Source organism: Lampris incognitus, chromosome 3 (assembly GCF_029633865.1).
Source record: "Lampris incognitus isolate fLamInc1 chromosome 3, fLamInc1.hap2, whole genome shotgun sequence".
NCBI lineage: Eukaryota > Metazoa > Chordata > Actinopteri > Lampriformes > Lampridae > Lampris > Lampris incognitus.
This window is the reverse complement of record NC_079213.1, coordinates 25,705,936-25,726,269: the sequence shown is the minus strand read 5'-3', so window position 1 is coordinate 25,726,269 and position 20,334 is coordinate 25,705,936. Positions and strand designations below refer to the sequence as shown.

The 20,334-nt window shown below is 46.5% G+C and overlaps 1 protein-coding gene across 9 annotated transcripts in view; it reads left to right on the top strand.

Annotated features, from left to right (window-relative positions):
• anks1b (ankyrin repeat and sterile alpha motif domain containing 1B) overlaps positions 1 to 20,334 on the top strand; it is a 351,867-nt gene that overhangs the window by 131,052 nt on the left and 200,481 nt on the right. For 7 of the 9 annotated variants that reach the window (XM_056275648.1, XM_056275652.1, XM_056275647.1 and 4 more), the window contains exons 4-5: positions 5,663 to 5,785; positions 13,043 to 13,269. In XM_056275648.1, the coding sequence (XP_056131623.1) occupies positions 5,663 to 5,785; positions 13,043 to 13,269 (350 nt within the window). The remainder of the gene's footprint in view (positions 1 to 5,662; positions 5,786 to 13,042; positions 13,270 to 20,334) is intronic. The other 2 variants (XM_056275653.1, XM_056275649.1) reach the window with 1 other exon arrangement.

The window sequence follows — 20,334 nt, the reverse complement described above, 5'->3', positions numbered from 1 at the left end:
TGTATAACCAAAGTGAGAGCTGTGTCTGCATTCACGGCACAAAGTCAAACAAATTTTCAGTGGGTGTCAGACTCCGCCAAGGTTGTCCCTTGTCCCGATTCTGTCTGTGATATTCATGGACAGGATCTCAAGGCACAGCCAAGGTGAGGAATGTGTCCGTTTTGGGAATCTCAGAATTGCATCTCTGCTCTTGGCAGGTGATGCGGTTTTGTTGGCTTCATCAGAACGTGACCTCCAGTGTGCACTGGGGCGGCTTGCAGCTGAGTGTGAAATGGCCGGGATGAGAGTCAGCACTTCCAAGTCAGAGGCCATGGTTCTCTACTGGAAAATGGTGAATTCCTCCCTCCAGGTTGGGGATGAGTTGTTGCCTCAAGTGAAGGAGTTCAAGTATCTCAGGGTCTTGTTCACTAGTGAGGATAAGATGGAGCGGGAGATTGATGGGTGGATTGGTGCAGCATCAGCAGTAACGCGGACGTTGTACTGGACTGTTGTGGTGAAGACGGTGCTGAGCTAGAAGGCAAAGCTCTCAATTTACCAGTCATTCTTCATTCCAGCCTCACCTATGGTCATGAGCTTTGGGTAGTAACCGAAAGGGTGAAATCGCTGATACAAGCAGCTGAAATGGATTTGCTCCATAGGGTGTTTGGGCTCAGCCTTTGAGATAGGGTGAGGAGCTCGGACATCAGGAGGGAGCTCAGAGTAGAGCCGCTGCTTCTTCATGTCGAAAGGAGCCAGTTGAGGTGGTTCGGGCATCTGATTAGGATGCCTCCTGGGCGCCTTCCTTTGGAGGTTTTCCGGGCACGTCCAACTGAGAGGACACCCGGGGGTAGACCCAGAACTCGCTGGAGGGACTACATGTCCAATTTGGCCTGGGAACGCCTTGGGATCCCCCAGGAGGGGCTGGAGGGTGTTGCTGGGGAGAGGGACGTCTGGAATGCACTGCTTAGCTTGCTGCCACCGCGACCTGACCCTGGAGAAGCGGCTGATGAGGAGATGAGATGAGGTGTACATGAACAGATGGGTGGTAAGGTGTTGGTCCACCATGAGCCTCCAGAACAGCTTCAATGCTCCTTGTCATAGATTCTGCAAGTCTCTACTGGGGGCATGGAACACCATTCTTCCAAAAGATATTCCCTCATTTGGTGTTTTGATGATGGTGGAGGAGTGTGCTGTCTAACATGTCGGTCCAAAATCTCCCATAGGTGTTGAGTTGGGTTGAGATCTGGTGACTGTGAAGGCCACAGTATATGAGTTACATTATTTTCATCCTCATCAAACCATTCAGGGACACCTCATGCCCTGTAGATGGGAGTATTGTCATCCTGGAAGAGACCACTCCCATCAGGATAGAAATGTCTCATCATAGGATACAGGTGATTGCTCAGAATAACTTTGTATTGATTTGCAGTGACCCTTCCCTCTAAGGGGACAAGTGGACCCCAAACCATGCCAGGAAAATGCCCCCCACAGCATAACAGAGCTCCCGGACCTCCTCACTGCTGGGGGTCAATCATTCAGGTTTTCCTTAAATTTGTCACCTGTCTGTGTATATATACAGAAAGAAGGTCCTGGGTTCGAGCCCCGGGGTAGTCCAACCTTGGGGGTCATCCCGGGTCATCCTCTGTGTGGAGTTTGCATGTTCTCCCTGTGTCTGCTTGGGTTTCCTCCCACAGTCCAAAGACGCGTAGAGTCAGGTGAATGGGCCGTATAAAAATTTCCCTTGGTGTTAATGTGTGTGTGTGTGTGGGGGGGGGGGGGGGGCTGTGATGGCCTGGCAGCCTGTCCAGGGTGTCCCCCTGCCTGCCACCCAATGACTGCTGGGATAGGCTCCAGCATCCCGCAACCCCAATTGGGATAAGCGGCTTGGATAATGGGTGTATGGATATATATATATATATATATATATATATATATATATATATATATATATATATATATATACACACTCACTGGCCACTTTGTTAGGTACACCTTGCTAGTACCGGGTTGGACCCCCTTTTGCCTTCAGAACTGCCTTAATCCTTCGTGGCATAGATTCAACAAGGTACTGGAAACATTCCTCAGAGAGTTTGGTCCATATTGACATGATAGCATCACGCAGTTGCTGCAGATTTGTCGGCTGCACATCCATGATGCTAATCTCCCGGTCCACCACATCCCAAAGGTGCTCTATTGGATTGAGATCTGGTGACTGTGGAGGCCATTTAAGTACAGTGAACTCATTGTCATGTTCAAGAAACCAGTCTGAGATGATTCGAGCTTTATGACATGGCGCGTTATCCTGCTGGAAGTAGCCATCAGAAGATGGGAACACTGTGGTCATAAAGGGATGGACATGGTCAGCAACAATACTCAGGTAGGCTGTGGCGTTGACACGATGCTCAATTGGTACTAAGGGGCCCAAAGTGTGCCAAGAAAATATCCCCCACACCATTACACCACCACCACCAGCCTGAACCGTTGATACAAGGCAGGATGGATCCATGCTTTCATGTTGTTGACGCCAAATTCTGACCCTACCATCCGAATGTCGCAGCAGAAATCGAGACTCATCAGACCAGGCAACGTTTTTCCAATCTTCTATTGTCCAATTTTGGTGAGCCTGTGCGAATTGTAGCCTCAGTTTCCTGTTCTTAGCTGACAGGAGTGGCACCCGGTGTGGTCTTCTGCTGCTGTAGCCCATCTGCCTCAAGGTTTGACGTGTTGTGCGTTCAGAGATGCTCTTCTGCATACCTCGGTTGTAATGAGTGGTTATTTGAGTTAATGTTGCCTTTCTATCAGCTCGAACCAGTCTGGCCATTCTTCTCTGACCTCTGGCATCAACGAGGCATTTTCGCCCACAGAACTGCCGCTCACTGGATATTTTCTCTTTTTCGGACCATTCTCTGTAAACCCAAGAGATGGTTGTGCGTGAAAATCCCAGTAGATCAGCAGTTTCTGAAATACTCAGACCAGCCCGTCTGGCACCAACAACCATGCCACGTTCAAAGTCACTTAAATCACCTTTCTTTCCCATTCTGATGCTCGGTTTGAACTGCAGCAGATCGTCTCGACCATGTCTACATGCCTAAGTGCATTGAGTTGCTGCCATGTGATTGGCTGATTAGAAATTTGCATTAACGAGCAGTTGGACAGGTGTGCCTAATAAAGTGGCCGGTGAGTGTATATATATATATATATATATATATATATATATATATATATATATATATATATATATATATATATACTTGTTGTAGGGGTAACACTCCATCAGCAGCCACAATACTGAGTGTTCTTCTACTATGTGTCTCTGTTAAGTTGCAGAACTTGTATGAAAAAACCCCCAGCACCTTCATCATCCACCCATTTACTTCGAGTGTAGTATGATAATGAATACCTGGATGTGCAGGAATTCAATCTGGAGACATATTAAGATCAGGGATATGGGAAAGTAGGAACATGTACATACCAGCACACATGGCAAAAGGATAGCAGCCCCTTGCAGCCTATTTATCTCAGCTTGTGTCTGCATGCTTGACTGGCTGTCACAGGGCCTGTTTTTGTTTGCGTGTTTGCCATGGTACAGTCAGCGTGTGGCTGTTTACTCTGCGGTCCTTCATGCACCGAAGATCCTCCAGATTGCACCTTCGGAGGGCCATCTTGTGCCGAGGTGATTATGAGGCTGGGTAGAAAATGCTGTAATTTGGGGGTTTGGAAGCCTGTGTTCTTGCGTAAGACACGGCCGCTCACAAGGCCCGTGGTTATGCATGATTTAAAGAGAGACAAAGATAGAGGTAGCCGGAGACGGGCTGAGGAGGACTGGGATAGAGAGGACGTGTGGATGAATGGATACGGAGATGGCGCTGAGAGGAGAGAGGCGGAGAGAGAAGCCACAGTTGTCAGTAATTTACGCAAACTTGGGGAAGATAAAGATGGAAAGAGGAAGACGGATCGAGAGAAGAATGTTAAGAATTGGCCGCTGCGACATAAATGACATGTATTAAAGTTGAGCTGAATGCAAGGCGGAGAGTTTCTGGTTATGCAAAAGATAGACTTGATTTATTTTTAATTGGTGGTGCAAAATTTCCATGTCATGTTGGAGTAGCTTGTGATATATTTCTTCTTCAGGGCCGTGGCTACAGATTGCCCCCGTCTGCTATGATAATGTGGCTGCGGGGTGTCTTTTCAGTCTACAATAAGTAGCGGCGTTTGAATCCGGTCAATCATTTCTCTATAGTGAAGATCAAATCGCCGCTTTGGCTTCGAACTGTTCACATGAGCAGCAGAACAAAGTGCGGGTCTGCAGTCAAGCCAGGGAATGGACGTGAAGTAATTGCGTATAAACGAGCTCTAGATCTTTTTCTTCTGTGTCAACATTTGTCATCAGCGCGTCCTGTACGGAGGAACAACATCTCATCTCAGTGTGGCTTCAGGAAGCAAGAGCGGCACATGGAGAGAGAGAGAGCTTGCACTGAAGTAGAAAATTAGTTAGTGGATCTGTGTGTGTGTGTGTGTGTGTGTGTGGGAGGTGGTGGTGTGTGTGTGGGAGGTGGTGTGTGTGTGTGTGTGTGTGTGGAAGGTGGTGTCTGTGTGTGTGGGGGGGTGTCTGTGTGAGAGAGAGAGAGAGAGAGAGAGAGAGAGAGAGAGAGAGAGAGAGAGGACACAGCTGTGAGCGAGTGAATGGATCAGCTGCATGCCATTTCCTGTTAGAGAGGAGATGGAAAAGGACACGGACACACATCCACATGTGTGCACACGCGCGTGTGCATGCACACAAACACACGCACAGTAGAAGACCTGCCATGTACTCAGTTACACCTCCAGAAGGCTTACTGGTTGCTACGGACCGTTGTTGAAGCGGGGCTGCATCCTTTGATTACACGTGATTTATCCTGCAGTTCAGCTCATTCAGTTTCACTTCACATCAGCTGCTGGTTATTTACCACTGTACGCTGCCTCTGTCGTAGAGCTCACACTGTTTACTATAGGCACCCTATGGAGAATGTACTGACTGAGACATCATGCATTCAGATTTATTCCTCTGATGTTCTCTCTCTCTCTCTCTCTCTTTCTTTCACAGCCATGCTTTTCTCCAAATTCCCACACAGAATAGTATGCAAATGAGGCTGTGTTTTGATTAGTCGAAAGCCAGGCTTCACGGTAGCCCCTTTAAAGGTGCACACCGCACAGATCATTATGCGGTCTCGTTCCCTTGTCGTTCTTGTTCCTTCCTTGCTCCCCTCCGCCCTCACATCCCTCCACCTTTCTCCTCATCACACCTTTCTCTGTTCCTCTCATGAACAGCCGAGCCGTCTGTTAGGAGATTTTGTGAAGTGATTTTGCGGCTCGGAGCAAATGTGGATTGAACGCGGTACAAGCTGTTTGCCGTGCTGATGGCCAAGCTATTATGTTGATCTGGTGAAATGCCTCCGAAATGCATTTGCTGTGCCACCCATCTCCACCCCTTGACAAACTCCACCTCCACACTGTTATACCTCCAATAACTACACACTCTTTTCCTGTTAACTAAGCTGTCTTCTGCAGCAATCCTTGACTTTACTGACTTCTCTCTCTCTCTTTGTCCCCCCCCCCCTTATTGACCCCCTTCTTTCTCTCTCTCTCTGCCCCATTACCTTCTTCACCTCCCACACTCTCAATACCCTCCTGTACTCTCTCTTAGAATATATGATGGAGAAAATGGAAAGTCGAAAAATAGTGGAGGAACCCATTCGCAAGTGTCCTGTTCCCGCTCCTCGGACATCCGTCCCGTCACCCTCTGCCTCCCCCTCCCTCAGGCACAAGAGTGAGTACTCTCACCCAAACACACACACACACACACACAGTGATATGTGAAGTCCAGCACCACAACATGAACAAAGGGTGGCACACTCCCGGCGCTTTCAGCTGGTGGCGCTCAAAGAGACATATAATACTTTCCCCACTGAATAGTCATTTGGGAAACTGATGTTGACACAATTAAAAGGGCAAATCTTTCAACTAGGTGGAGACGAACGATCTGTCAGCTGGCTAAATTAGAAAGGGAGAGAGAAATAACTCGGTAAACGCATCAATTCAAACTTGCTTAACAGCGCCCCTAGTGGTGACAACTGGTTAGTACACCCCGGTGCACCAGTGGTTTTATTCTAGACAACACTGCCCCCCTGTGGTTTAACTAAAGCAGTGCAAGAGGCCACCGCTTTAAGTGTTCATGCTGAGCTGCTCTTCTCGCTTACTGACTGTCAGCACATACCATAATTACCCTGATTACCTTGGAGACCACCGGAGGGATGGAGGGGAGAGGGAGGAGTGATGGAAGAGAAAGTGATTAGCACAGCTTGTGTTTCAATGCTTGTCTGAACACTGGTGTTGAACACCTCAGCACGCTACAGCCCTTTGACACAAGAGAGGGTGAGGGGGGTGTGGGGGTGGGGTAGAGGGGTTGTTTCTCACTTCGCTATGGATACCTTTTTTAATAACTATGGTTGTCCGTAATCAAGTCATACCAAGTCCATCTTATCCAGAAAGGGCCCGTATGGGTTAAGGTTTTTGTTCCAACCAAGCAGTTACACACCTGTGTCTCCTAATCAAGTTCCTCAGCAAAGACTGTCCTGGTTTATTAGTGGGATCAGGTGTGTAATTCATGGAAGACAGGACCACAACCACAGAGCGCTGCCATCAGGCCATTGTGGTCTGTTTTAGTCTAAGGTAAATGCTAATACTTAATTTGTTATTGAAAAACTGTCACATAACAAGGTCTGTCTGTGTAAATATGAAGTAGAGTAGCCCCTAGCTGACCTACTAACAAGACACATACACTCACCGGCCACTTTATTAGGCACACCTGTCCAACTGCTCGTTAACGCAAATTTATAATCAGCCAATCACATGGCAGCAACTCAATGCACTTAGGCATGTAGACATGGTCAAGACGATCTGCTGCAGTTCAAAGCGAGCATCAGAATGGGGAAGAAAGGTGATTTAAGTGACTTTGAACGTGGCATGGTTTTTGGTGCCAGACGGGCTGGTCTGAGTATTTCAGAAACTGCTGATCTACTGGGATTTTCACGCACAACCATCTCTAGGGTTTACAGAGAATGGTCCGAAAAAGAGAAAATATCCAGTGAGCGGCAGTTCTGTGGGCGAAAATGCCTTGTTGATGCCAGAGGTCAGAGGAGAATGGCCAGACTGGTTCGAGCTGATAGAAAGACAACAGTAACTCAAATAACCACTCATTACAACCGAGGTATGCAGAAGAGCATCTCTGAACGCACAAAACGTCGAACCTTGAGGCAGATGGGCTACAGCAGCAGAAGACCACACCGGGTGCCACTCCTGTCAGCTAAGAACAGGAAACTGAGGCTACAATTCGCACAGGCTCACCAAAATTGGACAATAGAAGATTGGAAAAACGTTGCCTGGTCTGATGAGTCTCGATTTCTGCTGCGACATTCGGATGGTAGGGTCAGAATTTGGCGTCAACAACATGAAAGCATGGATCCATCCTGCCTTGTATCAACGGTTCAGGCTGGTGGTGGTGGTGTAATGGTGTGGGGGATATTTTCTTGGCACACTTTGGGCCCCTTAGTACCAATTGAGCATCGTGTCAACGCCACAGCCTACCTGAGTATTGTTGCTGACCATGTCCATCCCTTTATGACCACAGTGTTCCCATCTTCTGATGGCTACTTCCAGCAGGATAACGCGCCATGTCATAAAGCTCGAATCCTCTTAGACTGGTTTCTTGAACATGACAATGAGTTCACTGTACTCAAATGGCCTCCACAGTCACCAGATCTCAATCCAATAGAGCACCTTTGGGATGTGGTGGACCGGGAGATTCGCATCATGGATGTGCAGCCGACAAATCTGCAGCAACTGCGGGATGCTATCATGTCAATATGGACCAAACTCTCTGAGGAATGTTTCCAGTACCTTGTTGAATCTATGCCACGAAGGATTAAGGCAGTTCTGAAGGCAAAAGGGGGTCCAACCCGGTACTAGCAAGGTGTACCTAATAAAGTGGCCAGTGAGTGTATAGTTGGCATATCCGTGTGTGGCTTCCCCCTAGTGGCTGTAAAGGAAATGCAGTGAACACAACAGATAAAGCTGATAACAGTGTGACCAACATGTCGGTAAAGCGATGCTTGAGTTCTGTCTCTATCCGAGAGTTTAATAACGCTTGCTTTACTAAAATCTTTGAGTAACACGTTCTATGAAGCTTGCACCTATGATGCCCTATAAGCATCTATAATGCCCTATAAGTGTAGCTATAAGTCATTGTAAGATTAATTATAACCATGTATATGCCCTCATAGCACCTCATAACCACCTTTATGATACATTATGTCAATTTAAAATGGATTTATGCATTATAAATATGTCATCAAGCGGCACGGTGGCGCAGTCGTTAACGTGGTCGCCTCACAACAAGAAGGTCCTGGGTTCCCGCCCTGGGGTAGTCCAACCTTGGTGGGTCGTCCTGGGTCGTCCTCTGTGTGGAGTTTGCATGTTCTCCCCGTGTCTGTGTGGGTTTCCTCCGGGTGCTCTGGTTTCCTCCCACAGTCCAAACACATGTAGGTCAGGTGAATCGGCCGTACTAAATTGTCCCTAGGTAGGAATGTGTGTGTGTGTGTGTGTGTGTGTGTGTGTGTGTGTGTGTGTGTGTGTGTGTGTGTGTGTGTGTGTGTGTGTGTGTGTGTGTGTGTGTGTGTGTGTGTGTCGGCCCTGTGATGGCCTGGCGGTATGTCCAGGGTGTCTCCCCCCCGCCTGCCGCCCAATGACTGCTGGGATAAGCTCCAGCATCCCCGTGACCCTGAGAGCAGGATAAACGGTTCAGATAATGGATGGGTGGAAATATGTCATCATTAGCCTGTTTTTCTATCAAATGTCATAACACATCATAGCCAACTTGTTTTTCTGAAGTTTTGTAGAGATGCATAATGAGACCAGTTGTGATACACATTATAGGAAAGTATGGGCGCTATAGATGCAGTAGATGCTTATAGATACTTCTTGGGTGTTATAGATGCAAGCTTCATAGAAAGTGTTACCAATCTTTGATTTTGAGGTCAGGCCCTATGTTTTATGAAATGCTCTAATTAAATGCATATGTATGTAAGGGGTCTATTTGTGTGTGAATCTAGGAGAGATATGTGAAAAGAAAAATTCTAATTACCTTGTGTGAAATGGCTAATAAAGTTCAATTCTATTATATTCATAAGAAGCTGCAACCTTTTTTCTATTATTATTATTATCTCAATAATGGCATGTTTGCTATTTATTATTTTTATGCTGATCAGCCACTTCAATGCGTGACATGTCTGTCCATCCAGTTTTTAAAATTATTGTTATTTTTTTGGGGGGGGGCCCACCGGTCATCGCGCTGTAATTCAACACTGCTCGAATCTATGGTTGATTTGGATCGGGCAGCAACATGATCAAAAGTTCTAAAAAGAATTTTAATAATCCAAAAAAAAAAGTGAACGTTACAAAGGAACAACTTCCTCTAGGTTGCAGTCAAAAGAGGAAGTGTTGCATATTCCTGTCAACCGTAGATGTGAGTCGCACGTGCACAACTCACATGCACTTAGGAGGCTGCACATCCACAGACTGACAGGCAAAAGGTTTTTAATAAGTAGATTTTTTAGCTTGAGGCTGCATATTAAAAACTTTTTTTCCTGTATTTCCTATTCAATCCATTTGGGCGCTGTGCAAAAGTCTTACAATGGCGGGACAAATGCTGGTTTTTCTGTCTGCGTGTGTGTATCTGTCTACTGTTAATCTCCCATACTACTGGGCCTGTCAGCCTAATAATATTTGTGCACAGTTATCACTGTATGATCAAGGACCTCTTGTGGTTGTGGTGATTCAAACCCTTTGAAATACTTGTTTTATACCGCAATGGAGTGCTGTTTAAACGGCATTTGAGTGCTAACTCCTCAGCTGGTTTGGGGCCAAGTGTGGAGCACCGGAGAAGAGAAGATACGCCTGGTGGGGATCTGCACAGTAATGAGTGCACTTTTCTAGTTATTATTATTATTATTTCCCTTTTTCTCCCCAATTTCACTTGACCAATTACCCCACTCTTCCTAGCCGTTCTGGTCGCTGCTCCAAATGCTCTGCCGATCTGGGGAGGGCTGCAGACTACCACATGTCTCCTCTGATACATGTGGAGTCGCCATCCACTTCTTTTCACCTGACAGTGAGGAGTTTCGCCAGAGGGACGTAGCACATGGGAGGATCATGCTATCCCCCCCGGGAACAGGCGCCCCAACCGACCAGAGGAGACGCTAGTGCAGCAACCAGGACACATACCCACATCCGGCTTCCCAACCGCAGATACAGCCAATTGTGTCTGTAGGGACGCCTGATCAAGCCGCAGGTAACGTAGGGATTCGAACCGGTGATTCCCGTGTTGGTGGCAACAGAATAGACCGCTATGCTACCCAGATGCCCCTATTATTATTGACGTATGTCTTTTTTTATTTTATATGCTTTTTTTATGTGTTTTTGTGGACTTTTCAAAAGCGTTTGACACTGTTGATAGAGAGACATGGTGGAAAGTGCTAGAGACTTATGGCTGCCCCCAGAAACTGATCAGCATCATCAGACTTTTCCACGATGATATGACAGGGAAAGTATCAATTGGAGGAGACGTCAGCGATGCTTTCAACATCAAGCATGGAGTGAGGCAGCGATGTGTGCTTGCACCGACCCTATTCACATTACATCTCACTGCAGTCCTAGAAACAATGTCAGCCAACTTGAGAGGTGGCTTGTACATCAGGACCCGAACAGATGGAAACCTCTACAATCTTGCGAGACTCAAGGCGTCTACCAAAACAAGAGAACTCTGTGTTCAAAAGCTTCTCTACGCAGATGACTCAGCTCTGGTTGCCAATGATCTTGGAGAAATGCAAGAAATAGTCGACCGCTTCTCTTCAGTGGCTACCCTCTTTGGACTGAAGATCAACGTCTCCAAAAAAGAGCTTCTGTACCAGCCTCCCCCCTCAGAAAAGCCCAGAAGAGGGTCAGCCCAGTATTTTGGTTAATGGGGCAACTCTGAAGACCACTGAGTGCTTTACCTATCTGCGCAGCGCTGTGACAGATACAAACTCCTCAGACTTGGAAGTGGCCAGAAGAATCCAAGCAGCCACAAAAGCCTTTGGTGCCCTCCACAAATGGCTTTGGTCCCACCATAACATCAGGCTGACAACAAAGATCAAGGTCTTTAACACAGCTGTTCTCCTGTCGCTACTATACTCCACTGAATGCATGACCCTTTATCGCAAGCACATCAAGAAGCTCACCAGCATACAGCTTCGTCATCTGCGAAAGCTGCTGCGCATCAGATGGGAAGATCAGGTGCCCGGTATGGAAGTATTGAGACGTGCTGGTACTGTCAGTGTTGAAGCCCTAATAATAGCCTCCCAGCTCAGATGGGCTGGTCACGTGAGAAGAATGCCAGACAACCACCTACCAAAAGAGGCTGCATCGCTGGAGTTGACAGACTAATCATACTGAATTGAAAACCATTTGCACCTGTTCGTGTCCGAGTCCAGCTGTTTTACCGCATCCACAGACAGCGCAGACGCTCTCCTTGCCACAGTATTAGCATCAAGTTGTACATCGGCAATAGCAGACAACATTTCTGTCTTACTTTTGTGGTCCCTGCATAACGTGTCAGCCACCGCAGTCATAGCCTCCTTTACAATCCCGCCATCGGTGAAGGGCTTTTTGTGCTTGGTTAAGACATGCACCACTTTAAACGAAGCCTCCGTTGCTGCTCTGGCCTTCTTCGTTGGTCTTGTGAACAGAGACTGTTGTCTTTGAAGCGTAGTTTTCAGCTCCTTTATCTTCTCTTTTCGTAGACTGCTACTTGCAGGAAAGTCCCGTGAAAACTTGCTGTGGACGTTGGTGAAATGGCGCTTCACGTTACATCTTTTACCAACTGACACACTAGCTCCGCAGATCAGACACACACTTATCGTTTACATTCGTGAAACAAAACTCTGTTTCCCGCTCTTCGTGAAAATAGTATGTTTTTAGCCTCTTATTGGTATGGCCAGCGGCTGCGGTCATGGTTGCTGTCCATCTCACATCACCACTGACTCATCAAGCTTGACAGCAGCGCAACTGTTTGATTGACAACTAATTGGCAAATAATAATTTTGTGTAAGGAGGGGACCGGACACCTGTGAATTTGACTGGATATAAATGTAAGCAGGTTTTCCAAGTGACCAAATAAATATGACTCATCAAGTCTTCAAATTTATAGTCCGCGGTGGTGTAGCGGTCTAAGCATCGGTCGGCTTTGTGTCGACGTAGTTGCCCACCGGGGTTCGCGCCTCGGTCTTGTCAGATCCGACTATGGCCAGACTCGATGAAGCAGCAATAATTGGCAGCGCTGTCTTCGGGAGGGGGGCGGAGTCGGCTTGTGTTCGTCATATGAAAGCATCTCTGGGTGTGTCGCAAAAAGCAGTGGTTCGGCCTGGAGTCGCCTTGTCACGGAAGTGGCGAGGTGTCTCCTTCAAGACTGCCGGCCGGAGAGATGCAGTTGGTGAACGCATGCAGTACGAGGGTGGGTGTTGGAACTAAAATAGAGACGATTGGCCACTAAATTGGGAGAAAAAGGGGAAAATCAGAAATAAATGTAAAAAAAATTTTTTTTTTCAAATTTATGAAAGATTCATTAACCCTTTGGCGAGCTACTTGAAAAGGGGCCGCGAGCTACCGGTAGCTCGCGAGCAACGTGTTGGAGACCCCCAAGTTAGAGCAAGAGAAAGGCAGGTAGAGTGCTCTCTTTGTTGACATTTCTGCCTGGGACTCAATCTTTTTTACTGTCATCCACTGGTTCTCCATATTTGTTTTACCCTATCTCTGGTTTTGTCCCTCACTGTTGCCACCGTTTACTGCACTGCACACATTATCTTCGTTTTCACTGGTTGGACCAGACACTAGGAATGCAAGGAGCAGGGGTTTGTTCTTCACTGAGGTCATCTATACTTAAACATTGATGCTTTCACAACATTGAGACTTTGGATCTGTTCTTTACCCCCAGATCTCTGTTTCCCCCTCTCCCCCTCCACCTCCTCCCCAGACGATACTGTGACAGGTGAGCTGTCCAAGCTCCTCCATGAGATTAAGAAGTGCCGGGACAGGGACTACTCCTTCGAGGAGCTCTGCCAGACCATCTCCTCCCATTCCATGGACAGCTTCGGCAGCGGGCGCCTCTCAGACGAGGAGCGCAGCGATCACCCCAACGGCACCCTGACCCGTGTCAGCAAGGTACCGCCCATAGACCACATAGTAATTAACCTGTGAGGCATGGGGAAGTCAGCAGAACAACTACTTCCTATGAGAGAATTGAGGCACTAGAGGCTATTTTGTATCTGGTTCTCAGGAAAAACTGAGTACATTTACCCACAAATGAGAAATTTCATTATTAGGTATTATCAGTTTATGCCAAGTTCTGGGCTACATGTGGATATGAAGTCTCTCCTTTGCACTGCATGGAATCACAAATCAAATTATCCAAAATAATGGAAGTCCTCAATGCATATCAGCCCAGTACAGTATGATGTGTGGTTTTAATTTTGCTCATATCATCCAAAATAAACATTGGTCTGTAAGAGGTCTTGTATTAAGGTTTTGAACCCTAAATAAAAAAATAATAATAATAAAAAAAAAATATATATATTTTTTTTATTTTCCAGGTTCCTATAGCTGACCCTAAAATAGAAGACCCTGGAGTCCAATTTGTTTCGATTACATTTTGTCATATAAATATACATGTAGTTTGTCCAGCTGACCTGCAGGTGGGAGTATTAGTCAGTGCGAGTCCTCAAGGGTCGCTAGGCAAATACAGCAGTCACTTGTTGCTCCGCCACAACTGTTTTTCTTCCTTGTTTGCAAGGATTTATTTTGAAATATGACAGCCATTTGCCTCTTTACTCAAACAGGCATTCACAGTCAGAGATTACGGCCGTTTATATGACTTTGGTGTCCTGTTTATTGCTTTTTGTGTCAAAACACAGTATTTTAGTATTTTGTCTGTAATTGTTCTCTTAATGGCTCATTCTCTCTCCGCCATCAACTCCCACTCACTTGCTTTCTCTCTGTCTCTCTCTCTCACACACACACACACACACACACACACACACACACACACACACACACACACACATGCAGAGGCAAAAAATGAAATTATTTTCAGTGTGCACAGCATGCAGTGAAAATAGCTGACTTCTGTCATTATTAACTGGTCCCGGCCCAGAGAATCAAAGCAGCAGTGTGTTCCTCAGCAGCCAGCAAGCCAGCACAGCGTGACAAAAAGGGTTAGAGGATTTTTAATTCCGCATGTCCAGGATGTCCACTGCCCTGGAGGACAGAGGTCATTTATCATGCTGACTCCCCAGCTTATTCAATGGATGCCCACAGGCATACCTGTATGCATGTATAGGGATACACACACACACACACACACACACACACACACACACACACACACACACACACACAGGATTTTGTGTGAGCATATGCTGAGTACTATTCTTGTACACTTAGCATCCAGATTTTCAGTTTTATTTCGATTTTTATACACATACTCAGTCACACCAACGTACACCTGTATAGACACATATACACCGATCAGTCAAACTGTAAAACCACTGACAGGTAAGCAAATAACATTGACTTTCTCGTTACAATGGCACCCGTCAAGGGGGATAAATTAGGCAGCAAGTGAACCGTCAGTTCTTGAAGTTGATGTGTTGGAAGCAGGAAGAACTGGACAAATATAAGGATCTGAGCGACTTTGACAAGGGCCAAATTGTGACGGCTAGATGACTGGGTCAGAGCATCTCCAAAATGGCAGGTCTTGTGGAGTGTTCCCCGTATGCAGTGGTCAGTTCCTACCAAAAGTAGTCCAAGGAAGGACAACTGGTGAACCGGAGACAGGGTCACGGGTGTCCAGGGTTCATTGATGTGCATGGGGAGCGAAGGCTAGCCCGTCTAGTCTGATCCCACAGAAGAGCTACTGTAGCTCATTTTGCTGAACAAGTTAATGCTGGCAGGTGTCAGAACACAGTGCATTGTAGCTTGCTGTGCAAACAGCATGGTGTTTACGGTGAAAACCTACAGATTTCTGGGTTTCACAGTCTCCCAGGACCTAAGGTGGGCATCCAACATAGACACAATCATCAAAAAGGCCCAGCAGTGGATGTAATTTCTCCACCAGCTCAGGAAGTTCAACCTGCCTCAGCAACTGTTGATTCAGTGCTACACTGCAATAATCCAGTCTGTCCTGTGCACATCCATCACTGTCTGCTTTGGATCGGCCACCAAACAGGATGGGGACAGACTACAATGGACAGTTAAGTCTGCAGAGAAAATCATTGGTACCAACCTGCCCTCCATTCAGGACTTATACATCTCCAGACTCAGGAAACGGGCAGGCAACAGTGATGTTGCCTGCCCGTTTCCTGATCACACCTTGGTCACAACCTTTTCCAACTCCTCCCCTCTGGTAGGCGCTACAGAGCACTATACCCCAAAACAGCCAGATATAAAAACAGTTTCTTTCCGTGGGCTGTCATTCAAATGAATGCTTAACACTGTCAATAAATCCAACCATTTTGTATATACTGTACTTTACATTGTACGTACACTGGTATGCTCTGTCAGGCATGTATGTAAGTAACCTGCTAACATCTGTTTCAGCATGTCTGATATATTCTCTGCGCCACTGCACTTTATCGCCTCTTATTTCACCCGTATAAGTCAATCCTTGTGTATGTATCTGAAGATTGTCATGTTGTAGTGTTGTTATTCTATGTTAAGTACACCTGAGAGAGCCACGAAACCAGAATCAAATTCCATGTATGTGCAAACCTCCATGGCCGATAAACAGGATTCTGATTCTGTGTATGGAGCTGCGTAGCCACAGACCGGTCAGAGTGCCCATGATGACCCCTGTCCACTGTCAAAAGTGCCTACATTGGGTGCATGAGTCTCAGAACTGGACCATGGAGCAATGGAAGAAGGTGTGTTTGCATCATTTACATTGCACCAGGATGCACATTGAGAAGAAGGCAAGGCGGTGGAGGCAGTGTGATGATCTGGGCAATGTTCTGCTGGGAAACCTTGGGTCCTGGCATTCATGTGGATGTCACTTTAACACGTACCACCTACCTAAACATCATTCCGGACCAAGTACACCCCATCAGGGCAACGGTATTCCCTGTTGGCAGTGGCCTCAGGTGATTTTAAGGTTTTGGCTGCTTGGTGAGAGTTGGAACTTTGAATGTTGGATGGATGTGGTGAGGGAGGACGTGCAGGTGGCTGGCATGACAGAGGAAGATGCAGAGGACAAGAGGAGATGGAAATGGATGATCCTCTGTGGCGACCCCTAACGGGAGCAGCCGAAAGTAGTAGTAGTAGGTCTTCAGCTGTCCATCAAAACGATGATGACTGTGATGCAGTCTAAGCTTGGCCTCAAGCTCTCCTCTCATCACGCCTGGCACAGTAGTTAAGACAGTCGGTGCCGTGGCCCCGCCGAACGGTCTCTCTGTGACCTCAGAACCCGTTCCTAAGCAGTACGCCGTAGTGCAACGGGCTCGGTAGATAAAGAGGTTGCCCCGCAGTGACGGCTTACTTGTCAAGCGATGCCATCCACTGACCAACAGAGTGGTTCCTCTGCATGCCAGCGGATGTTTGTGCCACTGGTCCGATTGGGCTCTTCTGCCGCAAACACCACCGAGCGCCCTGCTGCCAGCGCCTTCTTGGGTTTGAATTCGGAGTTACCTTCTCCTAGTCAAAGGCGTATATAGAGTATATAGAGGCAAAGAGGCATATATATAGATATATATACACACACACACACGCAAAGACTCACACTCAGCTCCCAGTAGGGGTCATTCTAACTGGAATTACGACCGTGTCCTAGTCTTCATTACTTTGATACGCTTGTTCAACATGAACGCAAACAAGTGCGTCAATGTAAGAATGTCTTACAAAAGTGTTGGATGTCGTGTGTATACACATACTCCATCTCACACACACACGCGCCCACACGCACGCGTGCACACACAAGCATGCACACATGCATGAATTTTATAAGTACCTATTTGTATTCCATTTCTTGGCTTCCCAGTGCATGTATTTATGAGTAACAGCCCCCCCCCCCCGGGGCAACTCTTTCTACATGTGGCAGTAGTCATTAGCATGCTCTGCAGGCCAGTGATTTGATTTGATGTCTACCACACATGAATAAAACATGTCAAGTCTATGACACACATCTTCCCCGTACACTGTGTATGCACGGTGTCCGTCGGCACGCCGCCGGTTACCCATCATGCCTTGTTGCACATCTTTTGTAATTTCAGGGACAATAAAAATGTGCAAAAGTGTTCGTCTGTGTATGACTCTGAGCATACTTGCAGTGCGTGTGTGTGTGTGTGTGTGTGTGTGTGTGTGTGTGTGTGTGTGTGTGTGTGTGGCTTGCAGTCCATTTGTGTCCATCAGTATTCAAGTGTTGCAGCAGGCCCTTTGCAATCCCCCCAAAAAAGATGGGTGACCTTTTGCTTTTTTGTGTTTCTTCATTTTCGACATCCGTCGCCAGTCTCGCTGTTACTCTTTTGCACTTCCCATCTGCCACCCTCCCATTAATGCTCCTTTCTGTTTCTCTCTTCCACCCCACCCGCCCACCCGCTCAACCTCCCGCTTCCAGCACATCGTTCCATCTTTAACATCACCCTTTATGTTCCTCCTCTCTTAGTCCTCTTTTTTTTCTTTCTCTTGCCCTGTCTGTGTTTAATACTCATGGGGGTGTTTTTACTGTCTTTAATTAAGATCATTATTGCCTGTTGTCGCGGGGCCTTCCCCTGCTCTCCGCATTTGTCTTTCTGACTGTCCCCCATCCCCGGCTCCCCCTCTGCAGCGCTGCGGTGATATTTCTCTCGTTTCTTCGGCGGAGTGTCACGTTACAGTACGGTGTGGTCCAGTGTGGCCCACGTCCTGTGCTGTCCTCTGCTGTTTGGCTCATGGACATGTCGGGTCAGAAATATCTGACTTCTGGTACCCCATGTCACGCCGCTCATCCACACATGAACCCACCAGGGATGACCAGAGGGCTCTGGCGAAAGGCCAGAGTGTGTGGGTGTGTGTGTGTGTGTGTGTGTGTGTGTGTGTGTGTGTGTGTGTGTGTGTGTGTGTGTGTGTCCAAACTTGTGTTTTTCTCCTTTTCCTTCACATGCCTTTCTAAGAAGCTCCCTTTCATCTTCCGACAGATTCCTCTTGTGTATAATCTGCCCCATATTGTCTAAATTGGCAGCACGGTGGCCTCACAGCAAGACGGTCCTGGGTTCGAACCCCAGGCCGTCCCAGGTCCTTTCTGTGTGGAGTTTGCATGTTCTCCCCATGTCTGCGTGGGTTTCCTCCGGGCGCTCCGGTTTCCCCCCCCACCATCAAAAAGACATGCATGTTAGGGTTACTACTCCTGCCTGTGCCCCTGAGCAAGGCAATGGAAAGAAGAACTGCTCCTATACAATAGGATGGGTTAAATGCAGAAGATGACTTCCTTGTAACTGAACAACTGTACAATGACAAAATAAAGTGGCTTTCTTCCTATATATGTGTATAAAATACACCCGTGCTCATACATATATACACTACCGTTCAAAAGTTTGGGATCACCCAAACAATTTTGTGTTTTCCATGAAAAGTCACACTTATTCACCACCATATGTTGTGAAATGAATAGAAAATAGAGTCAAGACATTGACAAGGTTAGAAATAATGATTTGTATTTGAAATAAGATTTTTTTTACATCAAACTTTGCTTTCGTCAAAGAATCCTCCATTTGCAGCAATTACAGCATTGCAGACCTTTGGCATTCTAGCTGTTAATTTGTTGAGGTAATCTGGAGAAATTGCACCCCACGCTTCCAGAAGCAGCTCCCACAAGTTGGATTGGTTGGATGGGCACTTCTTGCGTACCATACGGTCAAGCTGCTCCCACAACAGCTCAATGGGGTTCAGATCTGGTGACTGCGCTGGCCACTCCATTACCGATAGAATACCAGCTGCCTGCTTCTGCTCTAAATAGTTCTTGCACAATTTGGAGGTGTGTTTAGGGTCATTGCCCTGTTGTAGGATGAAATTGGCTCCAATCAAGCGCTGTCCACTGGGTATGGCATGGCGTTGCAAAATGGAGTGATAGCCTTCCTTATTCAGAATCCCTTTTACCCTGTACAAATCTCCCACCTTACCAGCACCAAAGCAACCCCAGACCATCACATTACCTCCACCATGCTTAACAGATGGCGTCAGGCATTCTTCCAGCATCTTTTCATTTGTTCTGCGTCTCACAAACGTTCTTCTTTGTGATCCAAACACCTCAAACTTGGATTCATCCGTCCACAACACTTTTTTCCAGTCTTCCTCTGTCCAATGTCTGTGTTCTTTTGCCCATCTTAATCTTTTTCTTTTATTGGTCAGTCTCAGATATGGCTTTTTCTTTGCCACTCTGCCCTGAAGCCCAGAATCCCGCAGCCGCCTCTTCACTGTAGATGTTGACACTGGTGTTTTGCGGGTACTATTTAATGAAGATGCCAGTTGGGGACCTGTGAGGCGTCTGTTTCTCAAACTAGAGACTCTAATGTACTTATCTTCTTGCTCAGTTGTGCAACGCGGCCTCCCACTTCTTTTTCTACTCTGGTTAGAGCCTGTTTGTGCTGTCCTCTGAAGGGAGTAGTACACACCGGTGTAGGAAATCTTCAATTTCTTAGCAATTTCTCGCATGGAATAGCCTTCATTTCTAAGAACAAGAATAGACTGTCGAGTTTCAGATGAAAGTTCTCTTTTTCTGGCCATTTTGAGCGTTTAATTGACCCCACAAATGTGATGCTCCAGAAACTCAATCTGCTCAAAGGAAGGTCAGTTTTGTAGCTTCTGTAACGAGCTACACTGTTTTCAGATGTGTGAACATGATTGCACAAGGGTTTTCTAATCATCAATTAGCCTTCTGAGCCAATGAGCAAACACATTGTACCATTAGAACACTGGAGTGATAGTTGCTTGAAATGGGCCTCTATACACCTATGTAGATATTGCACCAAAAACCAGACATTTGCAGCTAGAATAGTCATTTACCACATTAGCAATGTATAGAGTGTATTTCTTTAAAGTTAAGACTAGTTTAAAGTTATCTTCATTGAAAAGTACAGTGCTTTTCCTTCAAAAATATGGACATTTCAATGTGATCCCAAACTTTTGAACGGTAGTGTATATATATATATTTTTTTTAAGTATACACACACATATATACATACATACATACACACACACACATAT